Source organism: Diceros bicornis, chromosome 7 (genome assembly GCF_020826845.1).
Source record: "Diceros bicornis minor isolate mBicDic1 chromosome 7, mDicBic1.mat.cur, whole genome shotgun sequence".
Lineage (NCBI taxonomy): Eukaryota > Metazoa > Chordata > Mammalia > Perissodactyla > Rhinocerotidae > Diceros > Diceros bicornis.
Window position 1 is genome coordinate 77,456,132 of NC_080746.1, and position 21,922 is coordinate 77,478,053.

The following is a 21,922-nucleotide window of genomic DNA, read 5'->3' on the forward strand; positions in this document are numbered from 1 at the left end:
GGACTCGGATCGAGCCTAGCCACCCCAAAGTGCTGCTGACCTCCGCCCCCATTCCCTGCCCTGCTTCTCCCTCCTGGTATCTCCTCGGACTGGCCCCAGCCCCTGGGGAGGCCCCCGACGCGTTCTGCGTAGCGTTCTGCCTTTTCACTGCAGCAAATCATTAACATCACGCTTCTGTCCCCTCCTGGGTTCCAGGGCCAGCAGGTCAGGGCTCTTCCAAAGAAAGCTGGCTAATTATATCCCTTGTCTGAATGAAATCCCACAAGCGGAGTGAAGCAGTGGTGTATAAAGGGAGCTGGGGTGGGAGCTTTCAGTGCTGTGGGGAAGTGGCTGTGCGTGTTCGTCTTCTCAGCCCCTCTCCCCCTGATACTAGCAGCCGCCCTGCTCGCTTCCTCGCGCGCTCGGTGTGTTCCACTGTGGCGCTGTGCTGGATCCAAAGATCTCGCTGCCAGCGGAGTGAGGGGGAGACGGCAGAACAAAGAGAAGGGAGGCTGGAAGCCGGATAGGGATCAGGCCGCTGAGCCAGGGGAGGCTTGTCGCCAAGCAGAGTTGGTAGCTGAACTCTTGTCCCTTCTCCGTCTGATGGCAGTTCTCCTCCCTGGGGCTCTTTCCGCTTTGCCCTTGGCGCTTGTTACCCTCTCCCTCACTCCCTTCTAGGACATAACTATAATCTTTACTTTCCTTGGACGAAGAAAATCAGCCTTTCTGACAAGATAACCAGAGGACAAAGGCCCAGACATTTCAAAGTCGTTATCTTTAGTCTCTCCCTTAACTCTTCCATCATATCAGCATTTTGCTCTGGGGTGAGGGGCTCCCTAGCCCCGATTTGGGAAGGGCTAATTCTGAGTCTCCTCTGCAGACCGACGCCGAGAAGCACTCGCAGGTGGAGAGGAATTCCCTGTGGTCTGGCGATGACGTCAAGAAGTCAGACGGAGGGTCGGACAGCGGCATAAAGATGGAGCCAGGGTCCAAGTGGAGGCGGAACCCCTCGGACGTGTCCGACGAGTCCGACAAGAGCACTTCGGGCAAGAAGAACCCCGTCATCTCCCAGACAGGCTCGTGGCGGCGAGGCATGACGGCTCAGGTGGGCATCACCGTGCCCAGGACGAAGACGGCCGCCCCGGCAGGCACGCTGAAGACCCCAGGAACTGGTGAGTGAGAGGCGAGCACTGTCTTGCATCTGCAGGTGCCCATTTGAAAACCTTAATCACTCCAGCAAGGACCTGACGTGGTTTTTAAGTCCCTATAAATGCTCAGTTATTTCTTCTTAGGGTTTAGTCTCTGCTAATAACCAGCTTTCAGAAACATTCCCACCCCTACCTTTTTCCAAGTGGAAACAGGTAAGTGTGAGAGCCTCTTAAACTCTGCAGACGGTTCAGCTGCTGAAGCCTACTGAATTGGTTTAACCACGTGTGCAGGGTCAGAGCTAACACACCCAGTGCAGGCTGTTCCAGGGCGGGTGTGTACCAGCTGTTGGTGTGTTGAGCTGATGTCTGTGATTTAGGGATGTGTGTGAACAAGGGCAGTGTTTTTGCTGGAAGGCAGGAGTACCTCCTGAAATGTTAGGGACAGCTCTTTAATGGACGGGGGAGAATGGTCAGCAGAAGGCAGGCTTCCTTTCCCGGACGGATCAGTGAGTGGCTGGCTTTGCTTCATTCTGGGTAATTTTAGACTGCTTTGCAAATGAGTAAAATCACTGACATCTCCTAAAAGCCTTACGGTGACAGTAGTAGATGAGATTCTCTTTATAAAAAGCTCTTGCTTCTGCCTCCCAAGGGTACTACTTTCCCCAGGGAGAAAGTGAGCCAGTTCTTCCGAGGAGGGGAGAATTTTAAACAGACTGAGCTGGATGAGCTGGCGTCTTGGTTTGCAGGCTAACCTTGCTGATTTCTCTCTTAGGAAAAACAGACGATGCAAAGGTGTCTGAGAAAGGAAGGCTTTCGCCCAGAGCCTCCCAGGTGAAGCGCTCCCCGTCAGACGCAGGCCGCAGCAGTGGCGACGAATCCAAAAAGCCCCTCCCCAGCAGCTCCAGGGCACCCTCTGCCAACGCCAACAGCTTTGGGTTCAAGAAGCAGAGCGGCTCGGCCGCTGGGCTGGCCATGATCACAGCCAGCGGGGCCACTGTCACCAGCAGGTCAGCCACACTGGGCAAAATCCCAAAGTCATCTGCACTTGTTGGTCGGTCTGCTGGTCGGAAGACGAGCATGGATGGGGGTCAGAATCAGGACGATGGGTACCTGTCCCTCAGCTCCCGGACAAACTTGCAGTACCGGAGTTTGCCAAGGCCCAGTAAGTCCACCAGCCGAAATGGGGCCGGGAACAGATCTAGCACCAGCAGCATAGATTCCAACATCAGCAGCAAGTCAGCAGGCCTGCCGGTGCCCAAGCTGAGGGAGCCTTCCAAGACGGCCCTGGGCAGCTCTCTGCCAGGTCTGGTCAACCAGACGGATAAGGAGAAAGGCATCTCATCGGACAACGAGAGTGTGGCTTCCTGTAACTCAGTGAAGGTGACCCCGGCAGCGCAGCCTGTGTCCAGCGCCGCTCAGGCCACTCTCCAGCCAGGGGCCAAGTACCCTGATGTGGCCTCTCCCACACTCCGCAGGTAAGTGGGTGAATGGCACTGAGTAGAACTGGAGGATGTGGAATGGCATCCTGGATTAATAAATTCCTGTTTCTTAGTTAAAGCAGCCTCTGTTTTTCTCCACCTCAGTCCTAGGGTAAAGCTGTTATCCTGCCAGCAGTTTTGTAGCCAACTGATTATTTTCCCATTTGGGATGAAAAACTTAAGCCTCTGGAATCAGTTATCTTGGGTTCCAATCCTGGGTCCACCTTAGTTAGCTACCATGTAACCTTTAAAAATTCTGCCTCTGTTTCCTCATCTGTAAAATGGGGATGATGAGGGTACCTACCTGCGAGTTCCCGTGAAGATTAATCTATGTGGGCAAGTCTGGCCCATAGTGAGTACTCAGTAAAAGTTAGCAACCATCCAAGATGAGATCTTAATGCCCCCTTAGGTCTAGGTGGGTAGCTCAGGGGAAGCAGACAATTTTTTTTCTTGTCTTGCTAATTCTGTGGCTGAGATTCCTCATCATTATGCCAGACAGGGATCTTGGCCAGATCCTTTTCTCAAATAGTCCAATATCCCCTACATACTTTTTTATACTGCATGCATAATTCCAAATTAGTCTCTGAAATTTTAACTTCCTTAACAACGAAAACCTCTTAGAGCAGAAGTGTTTCTGCAAAAAAGAGAAACTGATTTCCTATGACCTTAAAAAGGCATTTTCCCGCATTTCCACACTGAGTGGAAATTTTTACATGAAAATATTGTTTCCTGTTTTTTTTGTGTGTGTGTGTGAGGAAGATCAGCCCTGAGCTAACATCTGTCGCGAATCCTCCTCTTTTTGCTGAGGAAGACTGGCCCTGGGCTAACATCCATGCCCATCTTCCTCTACTTTGTATGAGATGCCGCCACAGCATGGCCTGACAAGCGGTGTGTCGGTGCGTGCCTGGGATCCAAACCCCAGGCCGCCGCAGCAGAGCACGCACGCTTAACTGCTACGCCACCGGGCCAGCCCCTAATTTCTTGGTTTTTAAAAGTTTCTTTCAAGTTTATACAACTTTTGCCTGTTCATATTATCTCATTATAATATCCATGGGACCGTCCTCAAATTGCAGCTACCCAGGACAGAGCCCATCCCATCTTCTCAGGAGACTTCTTGTCATAGCAAAGAGTAAGTCCCAAGAATAGAAAATTAAGCAGTGAAAAAAGAAAAATTATGTGCACATGTACATATTTGGGGATGAATCGGAATGTTTGAAAAGATTTCAGAAGAAACATTCCACATGAAAGGTGTAATGAAGCTGTTCACTGTTCTTTGTCTAGACTTGATTATTAGAATTTCAGTAATGATTATTTTTTCAGGGGAAGGTCCTATCGGGCTGCTCTTTGTTGTTTTAACAGACTGCCTTGTAAATGAAAATTTTCTCTGCTTCTTGCCTCAAGTATTATATGTAATATTCGCTCTTTGGTATTATAGATTTCCTTTCGTAACTACAAAGGCATTTTACGAGACCCTTAGGGTAGTGTAATAGAATACTTGAGAATGCGGGGAGCTTCTTCACCTCTCCATGCAGCACCTTCCAGCCAGTCCCTGGTAATTACATTTTTCCTAAATCGTGAAGATGTTCTCAGTTCTCTCGTTGTGCATTAGTATGGAGAAGAGAAATATTAGGTGAAGTGTGATAGCTCTTTTCAAACGATTTGAATGACTACCAGACAAAAGATCGCGCTTGTTCTGTGTGGTTACGCGTAGCAGGATTAGGAGCAATGAGTACAAGTCAGAAGAAGATGGAGCCGATTTTGGTTTTCTAACAATCAGAAGTGCTTGGCGATGGAGCACGTTACCCTTTGAAGTAGTGAGGTCTCTGTCCCTGGAAGTATGTAAACATTCTAAAGCCAAGATTCTGCCATAGGATATTTCCTTCTCTGATTGTCACCAGGCGAAAAGTGTTTCTCATCTCACCAGACATTGTAGTGACGATTGTGTGTTTTTCTGTTTCTACAGTAATTGAGATTTATAAGGACTGTTTGGAGAGGACAGAGATCAAACTCACACCCTTTTGAGTAGCAGTGTGAGAGGCAGCCTGCCTATCATAATATGCAGTAGTTTCGTCACTTTTCAGAGAAACCTGTTCCCCTACGGGAGTAAGGGATAGAATAAAGCCTTCGCATTCCTAGAGCATGTACCGCCCCTGACTTAAAGGCAATTCTGCCATTCCACCAGCGGCCCCACTGCCCATGCAGGAGGGAGACGTTTGTGCCATTCCTGTATTCTGACAGGACATTTTTGGTCGTGAGCAGAGGGGAGATGACATGGAATGGCATTTCTGTGTATCTACCACAGAGACACAGTTGAACCCATGTGTCTGGTCTAACATCTTGTGAACGCAGCAGGGTCTCTGTGCACCTTGTTGGGTACTACCAGCTCTGTGGCCCTCAGGGACATCATCTTTCAGGTTGGGCTTTCCCTTGAGGATAAATCCGTGAAGATGCTTTTCCCAGGCCCCATCCAGATCTAGACTCATGTTCTTGATTCTACATGTTGTGCTTCGAGATCAAAGAAACCGAATCCCTTGGAGTTGATCTGTCGTAAACTGAGTGCCTGCCTTGTGCCTGGGGTCATGAATACAAAGATGGTTAAGACAGCTCTTCTCCCTCTAGATGTTTCCTGGGCTGGACAGTTTTCTAGTTACTCTATTTATGGAAAGAAAGGGAAGCAAGATCTTGGGCCAGTGTGGATAGGCCTATATAAAATTATTCCCCATTGCCCTTTGTCTCAGAGCCAGGGTCTCAGCTGCAGCCTAGAACTTGAAGCTGGAGCCTGTGATGCACCAGCGTCCAGGCCCACTGTGTGGCGGCCTTTCCCAATGGAGCGCTTGTAGCCACGTCAGTAGGCATGACCGTGCCCTCCTTCCCCAGGCCCCTCACGCTCCTATCCCTGTGCCCCACCTACTTGAACACCTCGGCACCCTCGGCTCTGGGTGTTCAACCTGCACAACCCTTTGTCTCTTCACAGACTCTTTGGTGGGAAGCCTACCAAGCAAGTGCCCATCTCCACAGCTGAAAACATGAAAAATTCAGTGGTCATCTCCAATCCTCATGCCACCTTGACCCAGCAAGGTAACCTAGAATCCCCCTCAGGCAGCGGCGTCCTGAGCAGCGGGGGCAGCAGTCCTCTCTACAGTAAGAACGTGGACATCAACCAGTCTCCTCTAGCCTCCAGCCCCAGCTCAGCCCACTCAGGCCCCTCCAACAGTCTCACCTGGGGCACCAATGCCAGCAGCTCCTCGGCAGTGAGCAAGGATGGCCTGGGCTTCCAGTCCGTCAGCAGCCTCCACACCAGCTGTGAGTCCATTGACATCTCCCTCAGCAGTGGAGGGGGGCTGAGTCACAACTCCTCCACTGGCCTCCTTGCCGCCTCGAAGGACGACCCCCTGACTCCCTTTGTCAGAACCAACAGTGTGAAGACCACACTGTCAGAAAGGTTGGTGCTCTGCATTTGGCTGCCTGTATCTCTCAGAAAGACCCCCTTCCAGGATTCAGAAGATTACGGGAGGAATCCCAAATGTTAGTTCACCTTTGCCTGGGAGATTTCTCTCTTTCTAATCACTGCTGTCTTTCCATGGGGAAGCCAGTTTGGGATGGAATTAAGCTCGACTCTGTTTCCTGTTATCTTTTTCATTGTGGTTATTCTCAATAACCTCAAAGGCTGAGGGCTGCTGGACATCTCCTGGGTCATATTTAATGCTTCCGTTTGGAATGGCATTCCGCCTTTGAAATCCTTCCATTTCATTCTGTTTGTTCGTCAGCTGCGTCCTTCCCCTCCGCTTGTAATTGTGCAGGCAGAGTAGGGTGGCTGCAGCCATGGACCGTGTGGTAGGATGTTCTCTAGGCAGCTGGTTCGATTTGGTGGTCATCATGGCAAACCCCCCACTACTGAAGGGCTGCGGCCAGAGTGGTAGGAATCAAGACCCAGCAGCGTCCTCAGAGCTCTGGATTTCACTGCAGGAGTGATGGGTCCGGTTTCTGCACCTAGGGAAGAAAGTCTGGGGATGAGAAAAATGTTCTAATCATTGTATATAACAACACCTCCCACCCCCTTTCTTCCAATCTAATGTTCCTTCTCTTGTTTTCTACCTGCCTGGACTTCTAGCCCTCTCTCTTCCCCTGCCGCTAGCCCTAAGTTCTGCAGAAGTACTCTGCCCAGGAAACAGGACAGGTAATGCCATTGTAGGCCGCAGACCCCACCGAACCCCTAGGTTCCTCTGTCCGTCTGTGTCAAGCCAGATGTTGTGTGTAAGGCTGTTGGCCTGAGGCTTCCGCTTGTGTTCGTGGCTCCAGTGTACCCTGTGACCCCCCGACATGCCAGTGAGGGTCTGTTCCGCTGTCCACTGAAGCCCCACGAGAGGTGAAGTTGGGCTGGCCCCACCCTTCCTAGCTTGGGAGGGAATCGCAAACCCCCCCACTTGACCTGGGGCGGCGTGGCGGGGCTGGAGCCCTCACTTGCATCTCAGCGTGGCATGCTCCTGCTTCCCACCCTTCCCACCCACCTCCCTGTCCAAGACCAGAAATGACCTACCACCCACCGTGCAGCTTGGCCCTCACCTCCGTCTCCCCACCCCTACTCTGCACGCGGCTGGCTCTGCTCCCTTTCGGAGTCTTTTGCTGCGGTTGGCTGGTTATGTCCTGCAGGCTGCTGTTCTGTGTACCCATTTCCTGTGATGATGAGGAAAGAGAATATGTGGAGTGTTGCGACTTTACAAACAGAGAGGCTCGTTTGCCCCCAACCGCCCTGTGGGTGGGCCTCAGAGAGGGATATTGACCTTAAATTTGTGGGGGAGCCATGGCTTGGCCAAACATAATAAGCATGTGTTGTTTCATGCTAAAAAAAAAAAAAATTAATGGAAACCCTCTTCACCCTATCAACAGCAAAAACTTTGTTTTTGTCAGACTCACAGACCAAGCCTTTAAACCCTTGTTCTTTGGCGATCTGAATGCCTTGACTTTATCAGCTCGCAAGTTGTAACATGCCCCGACCCGGGCCCAGGGCTCGGCTCCTAGATACACGCCCAACAAGGGCCACAGAAACTGAGAGAGACCTGGAATTCTCTTCATTACAGATGAATTCCAAATATGCACACCACTGGCCTCTTGAAACCCTGCACCAAGTCCCTTCTCTCACTTGAAGTCATCGCCAGTGGCATAGGGGGTGGGCTGGAGTCAGGGGTGCAGGGAAGCTGGCATCTCCCTCTCTGAGAAGCAGTGGTGGTGCAGAGGGCAACTGGGCAGCGGAAGGCACGGGCTCTGCTTCGAGGTGGGGCAGCCCGAGTTTTGCTTTGAAGCTGTGGAAAGGAGGAACAATTGGGGTTGAGTGGCTCAGGCCCCCTGGCGACTTGGGGCACAATATGCAGTGCTGTCACGGCAGGCCAGGATTGGCTTTCTTTTGTTTCCATGGGTGTGGGTGTGTTGCATGCGCTGCTGGACAAGGGAGCACTCTCAGGTGCAGTGTTTCTTCCTCCAGACCTCCTCGGCCCTCCTTAGCCTCTCCCTGCCCACACTACCCGCTTTCCCCGTGCTTCTTGTCGTTCTCACTGTTGTTTTGACTTTCCTACAGTGACCCGCACCTTGATAGGAACACTTTGCCTAAGAAAGGACTCAGGTATCTGTGTTTCCTCCTTGCATCCGTGCCCTCTGGTGTGGCTTTGGGGCTTGGCTCTGTGGCTCTCATGGCTGGTGGGGGATTGGGCTGGGCTGGGGTCCCCGCTTTGGGCACCGCAGCAGGACCCTTTGGACGACGGCGTTCCCCTCGCACCCTCGTTCTCATCTCTCCATTTGTTGGCTTATTTGCTTGAGCAGAGGCTGTGCTTTTTCAGGCTTGATGTGGTGAAACCATCTCATGAAAAGCATTCCGGGGCGAGCCCAGAGAGCAGTTACTGCTGCTGCTGAGGCCGGCGGGCTCGTCGCTGAGCGCTTCACCATGACCGTTCTGTCTACGGGCTGTCTTCCGAGAGAAGACGACATGACTTGTAGCATGTTGATTTGTTAGCCAGGACCAGGGCAAAGGAGGAGAGAAATGTTTCCCCCAAATTTGAAAATATTTAACTTTTCGGCCCATGGAAAATGGCTAAAGACAGTTACTTTGCACTTGTCTAAACACTCAAGTAGGAAATTGGGTCAGTTTTCAATGCCCGTAAGACGTGGGTGTGATCACTTTTTGGTGAAAAGAAAGAAAAGAGTACAAGGAGGGAACGCCCTTTCATTCATTATAAGTCATGGCCGGGGCTCATTTTCGGTGCTGGTCCTGGTGAAACAAGATGCTACAAGTCCCCATTGCTCACGCCATCGCCTTCACGTTGCCACCCAGAGGAGCTGAGTTCTGATGCCTGCCCCTGGTCTCAGTGTCTCATGGTTGCAGCTGTCATTTCTCCTGCTCGCTCAACATCTCCTTCTTTGTAGCATTGGCTTCACCCTGCACTAAGCATTAAGTGCTTTTGCAAAAAATGAAACTTGGAATGAAATGTTTCATTGCTGTCATGTATGTCTGTAGTTAATAACCTGCAGCTCTTAAGGCTGAGAGCATGTTGAACAGTAATGTGAGGTAGGTATCAATGCTTCCTTTCAATAGGAGATCCGAGTAAAGCCCATTCTAAGAATCTAAGAATAAAAGTATTGAAATCCCCCAACAGATGTCCTGTGGGAAGAAGTTCAGCAGTGCGGCTGTAGAAGGGGGAACTGGCAAGGCCTTTTGTACATAACAGTTTTCTGCATGCCGGGGAAGGCTGCTTGTCTGCAACCATGCAAGATGCTTTAACGATGGCCACTCATAATATGTGTTTGACAATGATGCCCCACTCTTGCCCCAAGAGGAAGCTAACCTCTCTAAATATTAACATTTCGAAATGCTGTATATATTTCTGGAACAGACCTATCCTATCAAAATTATGTAGCTCTAGCTATTTAAAATTGTTTTTTAAAAATTCAGAGTAGGGTTATGTGACGGGCTATCTTTAGGCAATTGATGAGACCTAGAAAGTTCATGTCCATCATCTATATAAAAACATTGAGGAAGAAACATTTTTATGTTCCCTTGTACTCGGACTCTCCTTTTCTAGCTCACTCCCTCCATACACAAGCATATCCAATACCAACACACCAATAACTCCTTTTTTTAAGCCAAAGAAATCCCACTATTTATGTAATTGGTAGTCACTCCATGGTGATCTGTTTATAAGTCCAAGGGGACTCTGACCACTTGGGCACTTTAGAAATTCGAGATGGCTGCCTGTGGGCATAATGAGAAGAGCATGGATTTTTGAATCAAAAAAATATCCATTGAAATCTCTGCATGTGACCCAAGGCAGGATCTCAGATGGGAGTGATAGCATCTGCATCGCTGGATGGGTCCGAGTCTTCAGCGAGATAGTATCTGTGAAGTCACCTCGCTCATTGGAGACACTCAGTAAATCGTTAACCAAACATGTTTCAGAATAAAGGACGAGGTGGACCACATGACTTCTGAAGACCCCTCCCCTGAGTGAAACCCAGTGATTTGGGTTCCTTTTGTGAAGACTTGTGTATGCTAGACGGCAGCAAGCACCGTAAGCATGCGTGTCCTCCCACCTTCCTTTACACGTCTGGTTCTGATACGCTGGTTCATGGCCGCTCACTTGTGCTGTAGAATGCAGATGCCATGAGTTATCTATTTAAAGCCTCCTCAGAGCCGTAACAGCAGCTCGTTTCTTGCTTCAGTCCCATCAAGGTGGTTTGACATGACACTGTCATGAATCAACATGTTACAGATACGCCCAGTGACGGCTCTTCTGAGCATTTACCAATCTTGCTCCCTTTATGTATTCCCTCCAAACTGAAAGGAATTGCAATGTTCCCCAAAGGCAGCCAAGTAGCAAAAAAAGGTTTTGAGAAACTTCGTAAGTTTCAGGACGTGTAGTGATCTGATTTTTATTTTAACGTCATCTTTGGATATACATTTTCTTTTCCTATGTTTATCATCAGCTCCACGGAGTTCATCTTCATAAGCGTTGTTCATAGTTAATCCCAGCTTGGTTTCCATCTGTCCAGGTATACTCCCACCTCCCAGCTTCGCACACAAGAAGATGCAAAAGAATGGTTACGGTCCCACTCAGCAGGAGGCCTGCAGGACACCGCCGCCAATTCACCTTTTTCCTCTGGCTCTAGTGTAACTTCTCCCTCCGGAACAAGATTCAACTTTTCCCAGCTTGGTAAGTAGCCACTTGTCGCTAGCTGTGTTGATCAGTTCCATAGGGCAGAGGTTATCCTGTCTTTTGAAAGAGACGTGTGGTCTCATCACTCTCAGGATCTGATCAGCCCTCAGCAATGTAGTTTGATTACCGGAGATTAATAGCAAAAGAAATAGAAAAAATAGAAAAGTTCTTGGTACTCTAATCAGTACTTTTCTTTATATGGTTGATATAGGTAGGATTATAGCAAAGAGTAAACCATCCCATTCTTGAGAAGAAGCTATTCTGTTTCTAAGACCTCTGAAGAAGCGGGTTTTATAGCATATTCCATGTTTGGTCATCCTCATTGCTTTATTAAGCTGGAAATAGAAATCAGGTTTTGATTGCACAAGTATTCTTGGAAATGCCTCCACTGGCATAATACTTTGCCTGGCACAGTGGAGAGAGGAAAAGGCTTTTTAATACAGTCCCTGCTCACATGTCAATGGAGTCTTTTCAAGAGACAAACACACCCACACAGACTCATAAATAGGGTGAAAGGAACCATCCAAAGCTTTATAGGAAACTGTGTAAAAACTGATATGATCAGATAGCAAGTATTATATACAGCTAGAAAAAGGAGCCATCAGTCTTGGCTGGAATGACTGGGGAAGGTTACGTGAAGATGGCAGGATGGGAGCTGAGCTGTGGAGGACTGATGGGGGACAGAATTTTTCTAGTCTCGTCTCACTCTTTAGAGAGGCAGCCTTTTCTGAAGATGGTGAATAATAAACTCAGAGTCTTTAAGGACAAGTGTGCCTTGTAATCAAGTAAGGCTTAACCCTTCATGTTTAATTAACAAAATAGATACTTCTGAAAATATTGTACATTACTAAAATGGACAGGATTTTAATAAGAAAGCCGGTTTTGGCCAAGGTAAATAAGCCCACTTTGCATTGAAGGTCTTTAGGCACCATTGTTAAATGTTCCCCATCTGAGGCGATGAGACCTGTGTTCATATTGTTCTTTCCCAGCCATAACTCTTTGAGGCAAGAGTTTCTTGTCATGTACAAATGCTTCCCATCTGATCAAAAGCCCAGTTGGACTATTTTGGGCTTTTGGCTTTAGGGAGAATAGTTCCAGATGAGCCCAGGGAGTAATTAGCTCATGCCTGGAAGGTGACACGAGCTTGTCTGAACGTGCCAAGTTGGAGAGCGGAGGCCCAGAGCCTTGCTTTGGAACTGACCCACCTTTCCTCCCTTATTTTTAGCTCTAAGTGTGTATCTCAAATGCTGATGTGACTACCTTTTAGAAAATAGACAGGGGAGAGAAGTTGGCAGGGCTACATACGGCTGATAATAAGCAGCCTCTCTTCGTCACCATCCAGGATTTGAACAGACATGAATTTCTAACCTTTTGATCCCATTCCTTTAATTCCAGCGAGTCCCACCACTGTCACTCAGATGAGCTTGTCCAACCCGACCATGCTGAGAACCCACAGCCTCTCCAACGCTGATGGGCAGTATGACCCGTACACTGACAGCCGCTTCCGCAACAGCTCCATGTCCCTGGATGAGAAGAGCAGAACCATGAGCCGCTCGGGCTCCTTCCGGGATGGGTTTGAAGAAGGTAAGCAGAGAGACTCGCCATCACCCAGGTTATGCGGTGCAGTTAATGTTCCTCTGTGCCGAGTTCACCTCGTTGACCTGAGGGCCACCTGTCCACCTGTAAGTGCTTCCAACTCGCCCTCTTACTCTGGGGTCGGGCTGGGGAACTCTGTATAGTAAGATCTGACTCTTAATTAACCTCACAGGACTCCAGGGAAGAGGCTGCTCATAAAATACTGGTGAATGTAGAGCTGACCAAGTTCTGCTCTAAGCTTTTCTCTCTCCGACTTGGGCCGTAGCCCATATTGGCCTGTGCCCTCATCTTGGGGTTCAGCCCCCAGATCGCCATCCTGACAGAGCAATTTCTGGAGAGTTCACTTCCCTGGGCTGATGCACCCCTATGGCTCTGGGGGGCTGTGGGCAGCCCTCCTCTCTGCTCCACTCCATAATTTTCTATTTCTATACTCAAGCATTAGGTTTTTAAGTTTATTGTGTTCAGTTATGCCCTTTTCCTTCTTTGCTGGCTAATCATGACTCTTTTGGGTTGGATTTTTATGTTTTGTTCATTTTAATCAGAATTTTGGGAGAAAAATAGTATGGGCAACTTTGCCAGCTATCTTCCTAACTCAGTTCATTTCTCTTTCCCTTTGTTCCTTCACTGAAGTGGTACGTTAGGGGAGCGAGCAGGCAAAATGCTGTGGAGGGACGTCACCCCCAAAAGCTTCCCAGAGATGGGCTGACAGCATGTTGGAGGCAGGGCTCGTGGACTAGTGGCTAAGGATGTGAAGTAGGACCACCAGGGTTTGAATTCCAGCTCCACTACTTCTCTGGCATATGATCTTGGGCAATTACTTCACCTCTTTGTGCCTCTGTATTTTCACCAATAAAATGGGAGGAATGATAGTACCCAGCTCACAGAATTACGAGAATTAAATGAGAAGATATATATGTAGATCAACCCAATAATGTTATTATGTGTCACAGTCTGTGGACTCAGCCTCAGCATTGCTGTCCTGGCAGCTGGAAGTCCCCAGGCTGAGGATGGGGGCTCTTGGAGCAAGAGGACCCCAGGCTGAGGGCTGTGTCTCTAGTTGTGCCTTTTTTTTTTTTTTTGCCAGTGACAGAACAGAATGTGGGAGGGGGTCATAGAGGCTTCCCTCTGCTCCGATCCCTGTGAGAGCAGGGAAATATGCCCAGCATCCTCCAGGTGGGAAAGAACAAACTTGTGATTGATTAGGAAATCCTGAAGCAGTCAAGAGGGGGAGAGATGCAGGATACAGGATTCTGCTTGCCCAGTGTTCTTTTTTATAAAAGTTTCGGTGGAGTTGCAGAGCGGCCGCCCCTGGTTAATCTGCCTAGCGACTGCATTCTCTCCGCCCTGATTTATGTATCGTTTGCATCCAGTGACATCCAGTGAGCAGACGCAAGTCTGTAAATCCATATATGGGAACCCGCAGGGACAGAGGAGCGAGGAGGGGTGGAGCCTGAGTTACTGAGAGTGTTTTGCTAGACTGAAGAGCTAGACATTAGTGCTGTAACCACTCAGAGCAGTAGTAGTGGAGGCTGTGTTGACCCTAAGGTGAAGGAGTAGGCCATTTGTCTTGAGCTCTTTTCTAGTCAGTGTGCTAGCCAAGCACAGCCACAGAGCATTTCCCAGCCCTCCTGATGACGACTCGCATATGGAGCGTGTCCTGGGCCCGCCCCATTCATCTTCCCTGTCATGTGTGTACCTGAGTGAACCATGTTCAGTACTGAAACTTGTCCAAACAGGCACACTTCGCCTCATAAAGGTCCAGGGCCATTACAGCCTCATCATCAGATAGCTTTTATTTATTCCATCTGGAGTCAAGATGTCAGGCAGCACAAATGTGGAATATCTGGGGCGTCCAAGTGACATTGATAGAAAGTGCTTGCCCACAAGCAGTGTCTAGACTTCTGTAAACCTAATGATTCGTGATGATAGGGAACTGAAGCGCAGAGGTAAAACTCAAATTTGGGGGCAAGGGGTAGGGACTGCTGTCGATAATCTACAAACACGTGACATTTTCATCTTTGGGGAAGTTTGGCATCAGATTGATTTTATTTCTTCCAAGGCTATTTCATTACACAAACAAAATAGGGCTGGTGCAGTTAGGTGTTTGTAATTCCATTGAGTGAAGACTTTTTTTTTTCCTTTTGAATTTATAAATCCCTGACCTTGCAGAAACAGCTGGGGAAAAAATTCACATCTCACATTTGGACCAAATAGAACCTCCTTATAAGAGTCAGGTAGGTATATTATACCAGAAAGCAGGATGGAAATTCAGGAAGAATTAGAACAGCTACCTGTCGGAGATTTTTGTGGGATTTAATTAGTGCTTTCCATTTTGAAGGAAGTAGGAGTCATAAATATGTTGATTAGGTACAGGCATGGCCCAAATGCAACCTTTCAAAGTTATTTCAGGTGAATGAATTTCCATCAGATGCATTATGCAATCTTAAAGTCAGCTTTAATAGCGTACATGCAGGGAGATGCTTGAGGCATTTTTAAAATGGATGTCTTTGGAGGAAAAAACATCCAGTGACTTGAGCAATTATCCCTAAGAGCCAGTGCGATCTAAACCAGTTTCTGTGGAATCCACAGGAACAGAGCAGCTTATTAACAAGTAAATCTTGTATTGTAGCTCGCTTGTGTTTCTAGCCCCTAAGTTACACTTGTGATGAAATCCTGGCACCTGCATGGTTAGCAGTGTGACTGGATAAGGGGCTTGACCCTGCTCAGCCTGTTTCCTGTCCACTAAAATGTGGAAAATCATTGTCCTTGCTTCTCAAGGTTGGAGAGCAGATGAGGTGAGAGAAATCCTGGAAAGCACTTAGCAAAATGACTTTTAAGGGGGTTTATAGTAAGTACTTGATCATTGGTAGCTATTGTGATAATTGTCATGTTTTGTTTTACCCTTCTCCCCAAGAGCCATTTCATCCCCCTTTTGTTTGTGGCAAAATTGAGGCAGAAGAAGTGACCTTGGGATTTGATGTGCCAAGACTAGGTCCCAAACTCTCGATCCTCAGCCCTCTGTGTACTCAGTCCTGCCTTGACATTTGGCTCTGCCTTCTCACAGCTGGGCTTTCTTACCTGTCCTAAGCGCACCCTGATCCCTCATCCGTGTGTTCTCTCGGTTTAGTTCTGCTTCCTTTGCTGGTTGAGAGGACGATCCGTTAGCATCTCATTCTCACTGGCTGCAGAAGTACACAATGGCAGAGTGAGAAGCACCGTGCAATGCCTAGATTCACATGCCTCTTCTGCTCCTGACCACCTGTGTGTGCCTGGCCACGTCTCTTAGCCTCTCTGGGCCTTAATTTACTCTTTCGTTAATTAGGGTAGAAACTCCTGCCCTGTCTGGGAATATTACCTACAAATTCTCAGTGTTGATGGGGATCACTTCAAACAATAGTATAAATGAGAAAGTGCTTTGATTTTTGAGGCTGAATATGTGTATGAAATGCCTGTGTGTGACATCAAGGCATTTGGTGGCCTTATTGGCCAGAATATGCCTGGTTGTTTCATTCTGCCTAGTGATTTCACCTGGTGCTTTAGGTAGGGGTGAAATGAGATTCTTCTCAAATATGCATTTTTTGCTTGTGTGGTCCCACTTTGTGCCTATGTGTAGATTCACTGAGGGGCTTAGGAAACCATTCTAAAAAATACCAAAAGGCTTTACCAAAAAAAATGTCCTCAGAAACCAGTACACCAGGTCACTCCAGGGCAGAGCAATCTCCAGACTTCTGGCCAGCAGATCCTGTTCCTGAATGCTGTGTGACCTTAAGCAGGTCATTTAACCTCTCTGGGTTTCAGATTACTCAATGACAGAGATGGCCTAGATATTCTCATGGTTCCTTGTAATTTCGAAATTTTGAAGGAACAGGTATAGGGAAGAAAATGCATAGCATGCTTTTGTTGTTCTGGCTTTGTGAACCTCATATGCATTTTGTTGTCCAGAAGTATCCAGGCCACATAACCCAGGCTCTGACTTGGCTCAATTCACTTGAAGGAGGGCCAATGGCAACGGTTCATGCAAGCCACATTCAGTTTGGAGTTGATTCTGGAAATCAAGGAATCTTTCTTTGGACCACCACCTTGCTGTTGCTATTTACCAAGTGAGAGGAGTTAATTACAGAGAAAAATAATTACCTTCCCCCAAAGCCTGCCAGATGTGCTCTTCTCTGCCTGAAGCCCCAACTTACACTGAGATATTGATGAAGGCAGTGTCAGTAAGTCTATGTGAATGAGGTAAAGAAATATGAAAGAAAAAACTTCCATCTTCCAGCAGCCATAGGCCGTAGAGCAGCTGTATGCAGGCCTCTGGAGTGGGCGTCTGGCAGGGCGGTATGATTAAAGGGAGGCTACATGTTACCTGCATGTCTTCCCCTAACTTGACCTCCAATATAATCTCCCCACTTCTGTATGTGTCATAGGGCTAGAGTAACATACCCCTTGGGAACATTGGGCCACTAGGTTGGGGCGTGAGAGGCCTCTGTTAATGTGTGCACATATTAACTCTGAAAGCCATTATTGACCGTTAACACCTTAAACTGATTTTTTATGGAGCATGGGCCAGATGAGTCCTAGATGGAGGAGAACCCCGGGCAGTGCTAAGGAAGGTAGATGTGAGTGATGATGCAGGGATGGCCTCAGGGCAACAGGCACCTGCTAAGAGAAAAGAGGGCTGGTGGGGCCAGCCAGGAGCTATGTGGGCTCAGAGGAGCGAGGAAGCCCATCTGGGTGGCAGTCAGGGAAGTGAAGAAAGGCTCCATGGAGAAGACATGGTTTGAGCTGATCTGGAGTTTCGGACAGGCAGAGATGAGAAGCATCCTAAACAATGGGAGCTGCATGGGCAGACTCTGGGGCAGGAAAGTTCTACCTAGGGCATGCTTGAGAGCAAGGTGCTGGATTCAGAGTATGATGGGAATGCAGAAAGGAAGAATGGGAGGTCGGGAGGTTTGCTGGGAACACAGTGTGGAGGCACCTGAGTGCTAGGCTGAGCTGTTCTTCAGACACCTTGTGGGCAGGTAGCTTCTGCCAACTGCTAATCCAGGTTGAGTTCACTTCTGGGGTGGTAAGTGAAAGCCGTTGAGTATACACGGGAAGTTACTCCTGAGCCCCCCACTCTCAGACCCCGGGTGATGGCACATGTGGGAGTGGAGGCATTGCACCTGTGGTCGGGAAAGCTGCGCCCAGTTAAGAGGCCTGGGATGTCTCCACAGGCATAATTCTGTATTTCAAATGAATAACAAGAAAATACTAAAGAATCGGGTTCCCCAAAAGAGAAGTTGATCAGAATACCTAGTCCTAGAAAAGACCATGCTTTGAAATTACATGAAAACAAATAATAAAGTGTCTCCACTGGCTAGGGGCAGGAGGGGGTGCTAAGAGGGTACGAGCATGGCTCTAAGTCAGAAAGTACCAGTCACAAACAGAAAGGAGGAGACCACCTGCTTGTCACTTTGTACACATGATAGAAATCGAATGAAAGCATCTAGATTTCAGTCAGTGGAAATGTTTTCTAAACCAGTGTTATGCTACGTGGACATCTAGAATGAATTTACTATGGTTAGCAGCCTCCTGTGTTCAAAATAATCAGCTCGTCTTTTTGCATACAAGGGACAGATGCTGGCAGAGTATAAAATATATATGCAACACAATCTCAACCCTGAAGGAACACATTCGAGAACAGAATGGAATAAAACCTGCTGGAGCGATAACACATTGCCTCCGGGTAGTAGAATTATGAGTCACGCAGGTTATGGCCGTGAGTGTGCTTCTTAACACTTCTCTGCACTTGAAAATTTTTGTTCAATAATCATGTATTATTTTGCAAGTCAGGGGGGAAAAAAGTATGTAGAAGATTGTAGAAAACAATGTGGTGTGGAACAGTGACTTCCTGAGTTTCTCTTCCCCTCCCCCTTTTTGGCTCCATAGCAGCCAGCTGTGATTCACCTTTTTTTCCTTTTCTGTTGTTTTTTTTTTTTTAGTTCACGGATCTTCGCTGTCCTTGGTTTCCAGCACGTCATCCATTTATTCTACAGTGAGTATGAATCAATGCTGTGTGGCTATGATCATATGAGCTGGGGTCCTTTATCAAGTGTGTCAATGATAAAATACAAGCATTTCTCCTAGAGAAAGTATTTCCATTATAAGGGGGTCAATTAATTAGGGAACAAGATTTGAAATTCACAAACAGCTATTGATTATAGTGTACCAACCAATAAATCAGGAACTGGCAGCTTTGTTAAAGTGGCGTTGTGCTTTGGGTGGTAACTGGTTAGAACGTGTGGGAAGCCTTGGCCACCTGCTGGTAAATTTGAAAAGGAAAGGCCTTGAACAACTTATTAATCTTCTGTCTGCCTCATTTTCTTTATCTGTAAAGTAGAAAGAATAGCAGTCCTTACCTTGTGAAGTTGTAATGAGATTAAATGTTATGAAGACCACAGTTCACTCAATATACATTCCTCGAGGACAAGAACTTGTTCTGTTTGTATTCCTAGGGCCGATGGCAGGGCCTCGCCCATACTAGGTGTTCAAAAAAGAGCTTTGAATGAAGTTAGAAAATGCATGTAAAGCAATGACTACGGTGCACAGATTAAGCCCTCGTAAATGTTAGCCATCACCAATGAGAGGCCTTCTGGACAAAAGCCAGATGTGAGCAAATATGTTGTGGGATTTGTGCAATGGTGCTTACTTTTTGTAGCTGTATACATAACTATTTCTCTTAAAAACTTTAATTTTGGAATTCCTGTAGGGAAAAAAATCATTTTGTTAGTTGAGAATTCTGTAGTTCTTAATTCCGTGGAGACAAATGTTTTAATAATTCAGTTTTGAGTAATGCCAGGTTTCTGGGCTATATAGCAGGATGAACTGTATACAGCCCCATGTAAGTAAAAGGCCATCCCAGAATCAAGTTAGAGAGACCAGAGACGACATTCTTTCTCAGGCCCATAATGAGCAGACTTCAGTGATTGCTGACATGGTCTGATTTGAAGGACCTAGAAACACTTTCTTCTGCTCCTAGCCGCCTCGTTCCTCCAGCTCCAAAATACCTCTTTGCTCAGCTGGTCATCTTGTCTGAACTTTAGTCACAGAGTCCTGGCTTTCATTTAAAGGCTTTAATATAGTCACCTTGGGGAGCGGTTATTTAAGCTATTATCTACTAAGGGAGCGTAGAGGTGGCCTTCTGTCAGCTACTGCGTACACGAAGTCCTTTCTTCTAGAAGGAAACTCTGTGATATGGGGACCAGAGATGGTACTTCCAAACCTAGATTCACTTCTTCAACAGTATTTACTGGCAGTAAGTATGTGCCAGGCTCTGGGCTAAGCCCCAAGGTTATGGTTGTGGTGGAGAGAGCAGGCTGCAGCTGATAGAGGAGGCCGGGGGCACCAGAGGGCACCGAGGGATCCAGGACTCTAGTTCCACAGGGTCAGTGCAGAGCAGCCATAGCAGACACATCAGGGCCCAAGCCCCATGTTTTCCCAGTGGGTTCCCTGTCATCACAGAGGGAATGGGCCCTTCTCAGAAGAGTGGAAAGTGGGGACTGGCCTGCATTAGCCAGCCTTGGAGAGAAAGAGCATGAGCTTCTCCACCTGTGACAGTTCAGGTGCAGGAAACCATCACATGCCATTGCCAGCTGCACCCGCTCGTGCCAACCTCTGAAAGTTCTCGCAAAAGCCTCTCTTCCAGCAGCTCTCATTCGGGGTTGTGGACGTGAAGCTGGTATTTTCATGAAATTTGAGATTGCCCTTTCCGAGTTGATATAAATTCACAAATTACCAAAGACCTAATAATAATGATTTTTAATTCTATGTTTATCTGGATAGCAAGAGACCCGAGGCCTCATCTTAGTTTTTCTCACTATGTGGCTTTGGACAAATCACCTCCTTATTCTGGTGTCACTCAGTTTTGCCCTTGGTGTTGGGGAGCTAGGCGAGGTGGTCTCTGAGTGCCTACAACCTCTGACATCCCGCCAGACTTGCAGTCCAAGGTTCCCATTTACTCTCCTTTACATGAGCCTTCTCTGAGAATATAGGTCACTTTTGCAGACTTTAAAAAAAATAGTCTAACATTTGAATATATTCATGCTGGAGTAGTCTGCTAATTCCAGGAAAAACTGCAAGTCTGGCTAGACTCTGCTCCACCCAGCACCGACATGTGGTCCCTTATCTAGTCTTAGCAACGTGGCCTTCCAACTGTGGTGATGAAATTCTGAAATAATGCTCAGGCACCTTTGTAAATGGTAAGGTGAACGAGTTCTTATTTGTTGTCTAAAAAGAGATCTGTGGAGTCTCTTAAGTTGCCACCAACCCAGACCAAAGAGTCTATTTAATAGCTGAGTGTTTTATAAGCTCTTCTTGGATGATAGGTTTTTCTCCTGAAATCTCTGTAATTCTTGGATATTCAAGAATGCTCATTCTGGCTAAAATTTGCCTATAATTTTAGTTACGAAGGAAAGAAAAGGCAACATGATGCTAAACAACTGATGAGGAGAAGCCACGGCCAGCCCTTGGAGTAGAGAGACTCCAAGAGGCCACCTCTGGGGATCAGACTTGCTTTTGTGGTTGGTAGGGAGCACAGCTGAGTTCCCAGGGGAACTGCTAAATGGAGGGAGGCCCAGAGCTTCGCTTAGAGTTCCCAGATGTAAGGAAGATCAACCGCAGCTGGGGACGAGATACAAAACACATGATTTCTCCAGGCTGCTGTTGAGAACCAGGGCACAACCCCAGAGACAGGTGGGCACAGTGACAGGCAGTGGCAGAGGCTTGGGGAAGGAGTGTTAGGTAGGCCTGTTGGTAGAAGTGTTTAAAAGCAGGGCTGGTCCGATGTAGATGGCTCAGCCTGCTCACAGGCCTCCACTAGCCCCGCAGTTGTCAGATAGTGACGATGAGAATGTGACATTCTCACCGTCCACTTTTCTCCTTTGGAGCAGACTCAGAAGACAGGGGCCTTATTTCTGGAAAGCTGCTGTGAGAATGTAGCTGTAGCAGAAGAGCAGGAGAAGGTGCTGCTTAAGATCGTAGGCCCTGGAGCCAGACCTGCTTGGATCTAATCCCAGCTCCTCCGCTTACCGTACACCGTGACCTTGGGCAAATGAGTTCGCCTCCTGTGCCTCAGTTTCCTCATCTGCAAAACAGAAGGCAATAGTGTCGGTACCTCTTATGAGGATTAAATGAATAACGAATGTAAAGTGCTTGGAACAGTCTCTGATTCATGGTCAGTGTTCAATACATGCTACTTATTATCACCAGAATCCAAGCAACGTGAGGTGAGGGGCTTGGTCATGTGCACAGCTGTGTCCCAGATTCTTAAAACAGTGCCTGGCACAGAGTAGGAAATCAATAAATACTTGATAGGTGGTGGTGGTGGGTATGGATAGATGGACAGAAAGACAAAGAGGGATGGATGAATATTATCAGGGAGGAGTAAGCCCTGAGGACATCGCCCAGTCTTCTCCAGAAAGTGTTTCTTAGATAAGGAGATTGTCCAGCTATGTGACTTAAGGCAAGATTCCTAACCTCTCTGAGCCTC

General features: G+C 47.6%; 1 protein-coding gene across 4 annotated transcripts in view; it reads left to right on the plus strand.

The window, feature by feature from the left end:
- The window catches only part of NAV2 (neuron navigator 2), a 710,120-nt gene that overhangs the window by 642,998 nt on the left and 45,200 nt on the right, over nucleotides 1–21,922 (plus strand). For all 4 annotated transcript variants that reach the window (XM_058546129.1, XM_058546130.1, XM_058546128.1 and 1 more), the window contains 6 exons: nucleotides 860–1,151; nucleotides 1,900–2,602; nucleotides 5,580–6,047; nucleotides 10,643–10,803; nucleotides 12,202–12,390; nucleotides 18,378–18,430. In XM_058546129.1, coding sequence (XP_058402112.1) covers nucleotides 860–1,151; nucleotides 1,900–2,602; nucleotides 5,580–6,047; nucleotides 10,643–10,803; nucleotides 12,202–12,390; nucleotides 18,378–18,430 — 1,866 coding nt within the window. The remainder of the gene's footprint in view (nucleotides 1–859; nucleotides 1,152–1,899; nucleotides 2,603–5,579; nucleotides 6,048–10,642; nucleotides 10,804–12,201; nucleotides 12,391–18,377; nucleotides 18,431–21,922) is intronic.